The sequence below is a fragment of the Trematomus bernacchii genome, unplaced genomic scaffold (assembly GCF_902827165.1).
Source record: "Trematomus bernacchii unplaced genomic scaffold, fTreBer1.1, whole genome shotgun sequence".
Lineage (NCBI taxonomy): Eukaryota > Metazoa > Chordata > Actinopteri > Perciformes > Nototheniidae > Trematomus > Trematomus bernacchii.
In genome coordinates this window covers 8900629-8912766 of record NW_022987973.1, presented here as the reverse complement: position 1 = coordinate 8912766, position 12138 = coordinate 8900629, and the positions used below count along the sequence as shown (strand labels likewise).

General features: G+C 38.0%; 2 protein-coding genes across 5 annotated transcripts in view; one reads left to right on the top strand and one right to left on the bottom strand.

Annotated features, from left to right (window-relative positions):
• sbf2 (SET binding factor 2) overlaps positions 1 to 6233 on the bottom strand; it is an 88273-nt gene extending 82040 nt beyond the window's left edge. For all 4 annotated transcript variants that reach the window (XM_034116449.1, XM_034116451.1, XM_034116452.1 and 1 more), the window contains exon 1: positions 6092 to 6233. In XM_034116449.1, the coding sequence (XP_033972340.1) occupies positions 6092 to 6146 (55 nt within the window). In that variant the 5' untranslated portion in view covers positions 6147 to 6233. The remainder of the gene's footprint in view (positions 1 to 6091) is intronic.
• A 3085-nt stretch (positions 6234 to 9318) lies between these two features.
• Positions 9319 to 11785, top strand: adma (adrenomedullin a). The gene is made up of 4 exons (XM_034116576.1): positions 9319 to 9413; positions 10021 to 10123; positions 10264 to 10383; positions 10527 to 11785. Exons 1-4 carry the CDS (start codon positions 9407 to 9409, stop codon positions 10825 to 10827), a joined length of 531 nt encoding a protein of 176 aa, XP_033972467.1. The 5' UTR covers positions 9319 to 9406; the 3' UTR covers positions 10828 to 11785.
• The last annotated feature ends 353 nt before the right edge of the window (positions 11786 to 12138 follow it).

The window sequence follows — 12138 nt, the reverse complement described above, 5'->3', positions numbered from 1 at the left end:
TGAACACACAGAAAAATATCTGACTTCTACTTTGAAAGATTGAATGAGCTTAATAATTTATTGCTGAGTTGTGTGATTTAGCATAGCATCTCATCAAAAATTGAAAAACCACAGAGGAAAAGTTGTTTGTCTTTCTTGATTAGAGCAGATGTTTCTCCTCTTGGAATAAAAATAAATCTCTATTCATCTTCCTGATTTATTTTCCTGCTGTTTCTGTTGATTAACGCAGCGAAATGCTCATTTTTACCAAGTATGGGCAGGCCACCAGTGGAGCTGACGTAACATTCACGTCAGCCTTAAGCATGGTTTTGGCCCAGTTGTGCACACAGGTGGACTGTTCTGGAAACAAGTTAACGGATAGAGCTTATACACTCTCCTCCACGCCAATATTAAGACCAAAGTTAAAAGGGAAAATCCACCAAAAAACAGAAGTAATAAAGCCAATTCAGCCATTAGGACATGGAAGATGTCTTCACATCTGCTGACACACCGAATTAGTGACCCTCCTTTTGTAATCATAGACATTTTGTAAGATACAAATCCACATGGAGTTGAATGCAGAGCTTCCAGCTGTCGATTAGATAATGTTGGAGCAGCTCCATTTGTCTCATCATTGTTATCATCACTCCAGTCCCTCACTCTGGTGCTGAGTTAAAGGACTGTTTCAAATTCACAAATTTAGAAGACATATGTAAATTCTATGTCAGATGACCTTTTGCCTTTAATCTTTAAGCATAGTAAATCCCAGTTAGGCTCATGGGTCACCATTATCAGGAAGCTGACCTGTTCTGGCTGTTCTTATGATATGCAAAGAAAGGTTAGGGTTAGGGTTAGCTTCACAAAATCAACATATCACAGACAAGGCAGACCTTTTTTCAGCCGCCCCTTAAATAGTTTTCCATTGAGAACAATAAATTAAACACATTTTGACATTTCACTGACTTCTCAAGTGGGTTTCCATGATCAACTTTAATATCTTTAAACAAACAAATCAATCATCTTTTCATCACTTTTTCTTTCTCTTAGCTCAAGGAAAAACAAAACCTGCGCTGCTCACTATTGATGCCATATAGTCATCACTCGGTCAGAGGGTTTAAAACGTCTGCACCGCTTTGTAAACCTCAGCTGCAACTGTGCATATATTGGCTCACAGTTCATCCAAAAAATGAATCTCCCTTGGTCAGCAATTGATTACAATTTATTTTACAGATCTGGCTACATGATATTCTTATAAGTGATATTCAGAGTTCAGAACAATATCCGTGTCCAACTCTTTATCAGTTTAGATATTGCAGTCATTAAGTCTCATCAGATTAAGGAAATGGTTTCAGAGAAAGGGACTATTTGGACTTTTCCCTATTGAATTCCACCAACCAGTCATTTTTTATTTCCTCCTAAAGTCTTATGACTTAAATGTTTCCTGACATGAACTTTAGCATATTTTGCATAACCACGGAAATCTCAAAGCTCTGATAGTATAACACCTTATCAACACTCTGGAAAAGTAACTGTAGCCAGTGGAGTTTCCCTACATATCGGGTTTAAACTCTACAACAGGGAGGAAGGAACTCCTCCATTGTGGTCATGATGCCTTTCACCACAGTTTGAATCCAAACTAGAAGCTGCCAAGTTCAAAAGAAAACAATCAATGGAGGCGGAAAATCCAAGATGTAAAATAAAGGCGAAACAATTCCACATCTGCCATCTTACTCACAGTAACAACTTTAATGTAGCCTTTTTGTGCTGGAATAATACCAGGACTGACTATTGACATCAACATCTGAATCATGATAAATGAAATACAGGGTTGAATAGACAGATGTGCAAAACTAAACGTTTTTCACTGTTGGATAACTTAAAAAAACGAATGGATTTGCAGTGGCTGTTATAAAGTGACAATCCACATTTTACAGTATGAAGAGTTCATATGCAAACACAAAAAAGGGAATCAGCCAACTAAGTACACTTGTTATTCACTACATTCATAATCACCTCTTTGCCTTTAAAATCATAGATGTATTTGTATTGTAATTTTAAAGTAAATTATAGAAATGGTTAATATTACAAGTGTGAATAACCAAGGTTATCATTGTACTTTAATATCATGTTGTAAATGATAAATCGCTAGAAATCTTGGATTGAAATATTAAAAATGTGTTTTTATCAACACAGTCTATGGCTGAAAATGCAATATTAAATATAGAACAGCTGATAGAAATATAGCCTATAAATTGTTGTATGATTTATGGATTCAGCTAATAATCTTATTCAAGAGGTACTCAGTAAACTAAATGTACAACATGTTTATATGACTGCCAATAAAACCAAACAAACTATACAACTTGAATAACTAATGATTTAGAAAACAAACCACAGCACAAGGCAGCAATTCAAGATATACAACAATAAATCTCCAGCTGTTGGAAGGGCTGGTTTTCAAAGTCAGTGTAAGCAAACAATATTTACTTTATGGAATTATTTTGCCAAATGTAGTACTTACTAAGATAGCAGAGATAAACAGTTGGCAAATATAATCTTGGATTGCTAATCAGTAGTTAAGGATTTGTTAAATCTTGTTTATGCAACATATGCAGCCTCAGGTTCCAGGCATCATCATAAACAACACTTTATTATCTTGTGAACACGTTCTGGCTATTTCATCAATTTTAGACAAAGGAGTTGTGTGGTTTTATCAAACCGAGTTGGATTGTTCTATCAAACTGAACAAAATAAAAAGCATATTCTGAAACTTCTGGTTTAAACAAAGGTTAAGAATCTCAAATGCAATCTTATGTTGCCATCTGAAAATGCAAGAAATAGCCCAATATTTCATACAATCTGTGCTATGTAGGCACTCCCTTACATGTAAATGAAGAGACCATTGCAAATGGCCAGAAGTCAGCCCAAAGCAAAAACAATTGTGATTGTGATTTTAAAAGAACTTGAAACTAAGCAAAAGGATCTGGTAAATGTATGACCTTCATTTTGTGTGGAACGAGACAAACACAAGCTCAAAACCACTTCAAAGCCAAGAATAAGAAGGGAGACTACCATCAAAACAAACCTCAGAAACACCAAATTCCATAGTATTTCCACACAGATGTAATAAGTAAGCAAAAAATAGCAGACACAAACATGAACTTTTAGACGTCCAAATGCTGGTTTTGCTGTTTAAGAAAGGGTGTTTTTTTGCCAAAGCATTTTCCTTGTGGGTGTGCCAAGAGAGGCAGCATAAAAACAAACACTCTTTGAGAAGTTTTAACAGAAAGTCAATTCATGAAGGTTTCAGGGTTAAAACCTTGTGTGGAGGATTCTTGGTACAGCTTTTACAATTATGCCTAAAAAGGCATTATTCATTTAATCTGATAAAGAAATAACCCCACATTTAAAGCTTTCATACTTGCATCTCAGTTAGACATCTTGTGACAATATCACATATAGCCAAAAGGTATCTGCAGATGGAAAACTATTGCTCTTGGACATTTCGTAGAATCTTTTTTTTTTGTTATTTTGAAAGGAATACGCTTTGTTACATAAACTGTTTCTGCATTCCAGACCAGGAAATTAAGACCATAAAGTTACAGAGAGTAGAGACATGTCCACAAGACTCTCCAAAAGCAGTTTGAATCATTAAAGACTGATGATATCCATCCAATAAACTGTTTGAGGAAAGCACCTGGGCAAATTCCTCTTTTTCACTTGGCAAACAACATTTTATGGCAAACAGCACGCCACCCAATATATAACTCATTGCCAATAAAGAGAAACGCCATCCTACTGCAAAATGAAAATACAGAATAGAGTGCAGGCTCAATACAGACTGCATCCATCTAAAGCAGAATTTTTATATTACAGTATTATTCATGAAAATAATTCCAACATTTGTGGTTCATGACATTGGCCCCCAGGGAAGCATGTCCAATTTCTAATGGAGGAGTATGCCTTACAGGTCATGCACTTTTACCATTTTCACAATTTGTACTTATGTGAAGCACTAAAAGGACTGAAAACAGGTACAATGTGAAATACTGTTGAAATGTCATCAGTGTTTTGGTGATTATACATACTGTAGATTTCTACTCATTCTAATAGGCAGGGAATAGGACAAAAGTATTACATTGCAAAGACCAATGTAAACAAATCAATGAAGCTGGGTGCATAACCAGAGAGCAAGTTTACAACACTATTTTATATTGTTTCCTTTACTATGCGCAGTATTACAAATATACGGTTATTTTACAGAGTATAAAAGCAATGCTTTGATTATTGCAAACATTTAGATTTACATTAACAATACTCAATTTTCTGTGTTAACAATCAAAAAGAATAGATGTGGAACTACTGGGACTGATTTACTTTCTGCAGTGTTATTATTATTCTAGTGGAACTCAGCCTATTGCTCAACAGATTGCATGCTTAGCATTATTTTCAACAGCTCCTAACATAGAAATCTAACAAGAAGAATTGGGTTAGGCCAGTGGAGCAAAAGCCAGTGCAGGGATCCCTGGTTTCGTTAATAACATGCAAAGTGTACGGGAAAATCTGATGTCTTGACCTGCATGCTACTGTGATCAGACTTTTTTCTATGAGCCAACTTCACTGCACATCATTTTATTATCCTCTTGATATCAGATATACAATTATTTTCATTTTCAAGTTGTGAGAAAATCAATTTCACTTACTTACAAACACTGTATCTCTGCATGCCTCTAACAAAAAACAAAACAATGTATGCACTACACTCATAAGTATAATTCAACAAGGAGTTGTGTCTTACAACAAGGGTTGCATGTTGATGAGACACATGCCTCTCATAGCACCTAAATAAACCACAATCTGAGATGGCAAACTTGTATTGCTTGCTGTCAACAATCAACTTCATTATCATAACCAGTGGAGAATAAACTAACTCATGGTCCCTAACTGTGTCTTTTTGTGGTGAGACTGGCTAAACATTTAGACCTATCTGGGGACGCCAGGAATATTTTGTATCTGAAGCATAAAAAATGAATTTGCAGATGGTCCTGAGATGTGCAGAGCTAGAGGATTCAGCTGCTCTGGGCCCCCTTTGACTTACATGGTGCTGGATGGACGCCACTGACTGAAAGAGGCTAAGAACTTTGTTTGTCCCCTTATGGCAGATTAGGTGAATACTTTAGCTTTCTCCATGCTGCTCGCTGAGCAACAGTGCAGAGGTTTGTGGTATTTACAAAGAAGCATTTATCCTATGGATCATGTGATGAGTACACATATGTGCAATGACAAAAGGGTTGTATCTGCTTATTGATGTATGTAATGTGTAACAAGGCCCTTCTCTTAGATGAAAAGAGGTTGTGAAGCTGGGCCTGAGGCATAACATGGGAAGCTCCCAGTGAGGAAGAACAACTGGAGAGGAAGAAGAGGGAAGAGGATCTGGCTGAGCATAAGAAGGACTGCCTTTCCTCGCAGCTGTATAACGTTACGCCCATCATGAAAAAGTGCACTCTTCCGGCAAAAACAAAAATAACACAACAAATCACAGACAAGTGCGGCTGTAGCGGGTACAAATAGACCCAAAGCAGAGCAAGAGGAGTAGCAAAAACACAAAACATGGAGAAACAAATAACAAAACGTGGATGCAAACACTGGCTATCAATACCAATACTGTCATTGCGTGTGTCAGTAAAACTAATATGATCAAGGAGGCACAATATTTGGATTTTAAATGAGCTTATGTGAGCATTATTCAGCGACTGTGTCCCTTAAATTGCCAGTTAAACCTGACAGGAGCACGATCAACAGGGACAGGATGTGACAGATTTTGAATCCCTGAAAAGTTTCGATTGATCCAAGTCAAATATCGCAACCTGTCGTGGGTAAATATCCACTGGTGACCTGCCATCAGAAGTGTGCTTGATCTGTAAACACATGCCCGCCAGATCGTATTCACTATCTGGCCGGATTATGAGGGGGGGGAAAGGAAAGTGTTTCTACTCTCGCCTGGTAGCTGTGTGGCTAACGTTAAAGCTAAGCGCAAAGCTACAGTATGTAGCATCAACATCATCACACACTGACTGTCGGCCTGCACACACACATCGACCACAACACTTACCGGCTTTCTCATGATCGTATCCCACGACAATAAAATAGTCAGCAAATCTAGCCATGTCTGCTGCTTTTCCCGAGATATACCAACACAATTCAGCATTTTTCCTGCTTCCCAAGCACAGCCATGTTTGACAGAAGGAGTGTCACTGCGCTTGCGTGCAGTAGCGGGAGACATCCATGGGCGTGGGCCCTCGAGTTTACAAATACAGCTCTGTATCCCCCAACAGAGGCTTTTCCAGGCTACACAGCAGGGGGTCCCAACTTTTTTACAGCCCCACACCAGAAAATACTGTATTTCACTGTATCTGTGGGAAATGTATTGACAACATGTCTTTTCACGTGAATACTGCCTGGTTAATGCAATTGAAAGGAATTGAATTTGTTTTGACTCCTCAGAAGCTAAATCTCCATCAAGTTTGGTCAATGATGATGATTAACAGGTAGATACTTGTAATAAATAAATAAATGTAAAAGCAACTTGGAAAATGAAGTATTAAATTCAGCAGGTTAAATATATATACCCTTTTTTTGATATGCTATCCTATTTTTCAGTATGATCATTTTGATTAAACAAAGCGATAACCTGCCTGGGACACATCAGTACTTTTTTGTATACGCATTTCACTTCAATTTTGTGTTTAGTGCAACAAAAGAAAAATCAATATAGTTGTTCTGAAGTCACTATTGAGATGAATGTGGTTGGAATTTCATATACTGCGTGAGGGGCAGGGTAAACTCATGGGGTGTGTGCACAATTTTGAATTTATGAAAAAAATAAAGCTCTCATGGAAGAGCACAGGGAAATCAGTCTCTAGCTAATCAGTGGGTAAGGATTGCGTAAACACTGTTACTGTCAAGGATAGTAGGAACACTGCAAGCCATTTTTACTGGAATTATTTTTCTCTTTTATCAACATCTCTTTCATTTGTTTTTTTTGTTTAACAGTAAAAGAAAGACAAAAACCCAGGTAGACATTAAGGTAGACATTGAACACAAGCCTAAACATTAAGAAATGTGAATCACACAAAAAGTGATGGGGAAATCATGGCACCTGAATCAAAAATGTTCAGGTGACAAACCGTGCTGTTATCATGGCTTTATAATTATTATGAATCATCAGTCGTGCCCTTGGGGTTGACACTCTATTTCCTGGCATTATTGCTCAGGTTTCCTGTCACACAAACTTGATTATACCAGTATAAGGTCGTTCAAAAACCATCAGTCGTACTGTCAGTCATAATACGACATCAACTTTATTGAGGACGAGCAAATGATTTCTATATAAGGAGCCAAAAAGCAACGGCAGAATTTTGTTGTCGTGATTGCACAATCTCCTGTTGTAAACTAAGGGGATTACTTGTCCGCCGGAGGCAATTATCATTACAAAGTGCTTACAAAACATTTGCTGGTTTACGATACATGTGTTTGACATTTTTGTGTTCTTTGAGTTGGGTCGCATGAGATATAAATACACACAGGAAGGTTCTGTGTGGGCTAAAAACAATAAGTTATGAATTATAGGATGCCGATATGTCAGAGTGGAATGTCAAGTGTTACGTATTTCTAAAAATATGTTTAAAGAACTCAAGGGATCGTTTTCCCCAATTGTCGTAACTGAAACAAAATCAAAAGTGAAAGCATTTCTTCCTACACAAAACTAATTTAGGATATTTCTGCAGTGGAATTTCTGTGCTGAAAAAAAACAGATGGGGTTTCTTTGGTATATACAGAATTTCATACACTTGGCTCATGATTTAAAAATGTTTCACATTACATACTCAGTATTTCTGAGGCGTAGATTATGTCTTCATAACAATATGCTCATATAAAACGGACATATATCTATAGTTTCTAGGGGAAAAGGAGAGCTGTGAAAAACAAGAAGATTTAAGCTCCTCAATGTGTTTTATGTGATGTTTTTTTCCTTTTTTTCCTTACCCCCTAGGGTCTTGTTATCAACATCTGCCTCATAAACCCCACTGGCACTGTTGTTGTTTTGAGCCACAGACTAATCATAAAAATATATATATAATTGTATTTCTGTATTGCTGTCACTTATTAAGTTTTATCCTAAACATGGACATGTGTGGCCATGTGAAACGTGCGGCATGCAGGTTTAGAGTGACTCACCACCCGATGAAGTCCAATAAAGGGAGAGGGAGAGACAATCAGGCAGACTCAACGGCTCTTCTATTATATCCTAGTGGATTCTTGCATTCCTGAGGCAAAAGTGAAGTCATATTACTTATAAATTATAATAGCAACAAATCAGCTGAACAATTTAAAAGAAATGCCTAAGCCAATATTGTTCATACGTCATAGATTGTTGTTCAAGTTCATTTCATGACTCTTGATTTATTTTTAGATAAATTGTAAAATTCCATTTCACATTTATCAAAATATCAAAATAAATGACAAGGTAAGACCGGAGTCAAATATTTGCCTTGTACAAACAAATACTTTGAGTATATTGTGTTAACAGTTGGGCACACTGACTATATTTAATCAGTTACTCAATGCTTGTCTTTTTCAAAATATCATATTCATCATCCAGTGTACTTTCAAGTGGACATGGAACTTCACTTTGTCAGGGAGTGCCCTGAAAAGCAGACTGTGGAAACATTCCTCAAATTTCATTTTACACAATTAATTAGTTGGACTGAAAGGAACGTTGACAAAACTATAACTGACCTTAAAGTTCAAATAAAACAAGATGAATGTTTAAACCTTTTCTTTTGCCATTATTAAGATTTATAATACCCCTATAGAAAGCAGTCGGCTGAGATGAACACATTGTTCTCTTACTTAGACAGTGAGTGCACAATGGGACTTACATAACTGACAACCATCGATGTGTTGCCATTATATTCACATACTGAAATAAATCAAAACAACATATTGTACCAATTTAAAATCTTTGTTAATGTATAATTTTTACTGATGTGGAAAAAAGGTAATGTTTTATCTCAATATGTGTGTCAATGACACACTGGCTGCATTGCAATTATTAAAAAATTACTTTCCTTTCATCATTTTTACTTTTATTTTCATTCCTTATCTTTTTACTGTATTGCGTTGTTATACTGCATGAGCAGCAGCACAGCAGCAGTGTACGGGATGGGGTGGGGGGAAAGGATGAGAGACTGTGTGTGTCAGTCAATGAGCCCCTCCCACCTCCTGTATAAAGCCTCCCAGTCTGGTGTGCAGGAGCTATTAGCAGAGTGACACAGCTGCCTTACAGTGGCAAACTCAAGAAACCTGTGGAGTATTCTTTACAGCTGACAAGAAGCGCTTTCTCATCCAACTGAAGTACCAGATAATGACAGGTATGTGCACTTACTTTTAAATACGATTTGTATTGTGGTTTGCTCTGCTGCCAGCTGATGGCTCTATCCTTTCTTTTTTTAGGTCAGAGCACAAGTGTAGAGACAAGGACAGGTTATCTGTCTCATTATATAAGCAGTTCAGCTCTTAATGTGTGCGTCTGAGAAGGAACTGCTTGAAGGTGTAGAAAAGCATCTGACAGTGCCTCACAAATTGTTTATTAGTTGCAATTGATTGGTGTGTTTTTAATTAGGTGACTGAGTTGAATAGTATTTTAGTTTTTGTTTGACTTCTGAGCTGAGCCAATTTCGGACCCCTCATGGGTAGACTGTCCTTCGGATCGTTGGCCAGGGGCCCAAAGCATGGTTGTAGGTTTACTTAACCGAGCAAAATCTGACCTTAGCTTAACTTTTTAAATAAATGAATGATAAGTGCAAATTACTTGGCTTTTGGACTCTTGTGTAAGCAAGCAGCAGTGTGGCACTTGTAGGAATACTGTTTGAGTGAGTTTACATACTTTTAGGGACAATATGAAATACATGTTAAAAGTTAAATATGAATTTATGGCATGAATAAACAACTGACAAATGTTTACTTTCTTCTCTACAGGAGTCAAAATGCAATTGATCTTCCAGTCCTTCCTCTCTTGCTGTCTGCTGGCGACAGTAGCACACTGTGTGGAACTTGAAGTGAATCCAGAGTTGAAAAAAAGGTGAGTTAACTGAGGAGTGATTCACTGAATAATCTAAATGCTTGATATAACATCTGACAGTCAGGCAACTCTGTGACAGCTTTTACCCTTTTATTGAATTATCTACCTAAGACTAATGGACCCTTTTCTTCCCTTCAAAGGTTAAGCACATGGCTTGGAAGCAGATTGAGACGGGATCTTAACAGTGTATCAGTGGAGAAGACAGCGGAGTACTTTGTCAGACCAGAGGATATCAGGGATACTTTGCTGCCACATTCCAGGTATGACACTAAAAATGCTATCTAATTCTACAAACTTTCTTTATTTGGCTATTACATCATTTTATGTCAGCTATATGTATTCTGATTGTCATAGATTGAACATCATGGATTAATTTCCTCTTCTCTTTCCCTCTGTCCTCCAGCACTCACACCAATGTCCGAACCAAGAGGTCTAAGAACTCATCCAACCATTCAAAAGGACAAGGTTGTTCTCTGGTCACCTGCACCGTGCACGACCTCGCACACCGCCTGCACATGCTCAACAACAAGTCGATTGGGATTGCCCCTCGTCATAAGATCAGCGCGCACGGATACGGACGGAGGCGTCGCTCTCTTCCAGTGCGCAGAGTCTCACTCCGGCTGGAGCAGGGCAGGCTGAGGCCCATGTGGAGCATAAAGGACTCGCAAGTTCACAAGCTCGAGGCTCTCCTCAGACGGACATGAGCCGGACTTTGCAAGAGGAGTTGGGAACAAAACCGAGGGAGATAGTGCCCTCTCTCTGTTCTAAAATTCTCCAAATGCCTTAATATGTCTGCCAAATATTACCAGGCACTTGTTTTTAAGGCATGAGAACTGTGTCAGAGCAAGACTGGCTGCACTGAGCTTCTCTAAAGGCTGAGCCTTGCAGCTCTGCGATGTGGAGCGTGCAAACAGCTGCAGCTGGCGAACAGACACTGGATGGCACAGCATGGAGCTAACTACAGGTGCTGCTTTCTGCTTGGCAGAGGGAACTGAAGAGTGCTAATAGCTGGCAAAGTGGACGCATCCTCTGGCTTAAGAGGGATCCCTCTTCTGTCATTCTGGGACTTTACACATTTCTTCCTCAAGGCCAGATCTCTGATAAGTGCTATCCTCTAAGGATTATACCACCATGTTCCAAACTGTCAGTACTTGTCTGCACTTTTCCATTTGGACTTAAAGTCAAATGAATCATCAGGAAAAAACATCTTCATCACAATGCCAAACAGGAAGATAGGCTACGGAGCTCTGAAGCTCTCAGTTTATATCAAGTTTTGGACACTGTATAAGGGAAAATGCCTTAGATTCTGTGAGATATGTGCCAGTCCACAATGGATTGAAATATACTTGAAATTGTTATTGTATGTACAAAAACATGTGCAATCTATATATTATTTTTTATTGCAGGTATATGTATATATGAATTCTTTTATTTAAATTTTATATAGAGGTTACATTAAAGTACTTATGAGGATAGAACTATTTTTGTACAGGAAGAAATATATATATGGGCATTGTAGCTATTTGTCATTATTCTTTTGCAAACTGTGGTAATAGGATATTTGTTTTATATGTATATTATATATTTGTAAATCAGTTTTATTTTATTTGTGTCAAAGCAATAACATTGTTATTCAATAAACATTTTTGCATACAAAATCTATACCTTGTCCAGAGATTTCTTGCTCATGTGTCTTATAAATTGAAAGTGGCTTTCTATTGTCTGGAGTGCACGGCTACAGCAAGACACAGCACCTGGTCTCTGTTAAGTGATTACAGGGTCTCATTAGAGCCTCCCCGCCTCTCACTACATTCCCCTAGTTATGACCGCCCCCCCACCCCACCCCCTGTCAAAAAAAAAAAAGGGCAGACAGGGTGCCAGGCGCATTCCTGCTTGGTTCAGCTCATATTTGTTGGCTCACCCCTCGCCACAGAGCAGCCCTAAAGCCATCAGAAGAGGCTGAGGCTTAGCTCCATCTGTATTCAATGGTAGATGGTTTGGACACGAGAAGGCCG

Coding starts and splice junctions, on each gene's coding strand:
- adma (XM_034116576.1), top strand. Junction 10,124..10,263: donor AATCCAGAGTTGAAAAAAAG/GTGAGTTAACTG, acceptor TTCCCTTCAAAG/GTTAAGCACATGGCTTGGAA. Junction 10,384..10,526: donor ACTTTGCTGCCACATTCCAG/GTATGACACTAA, acceptor TCTGTCCTCCAG/CACTCACACCAATGTCCGAA.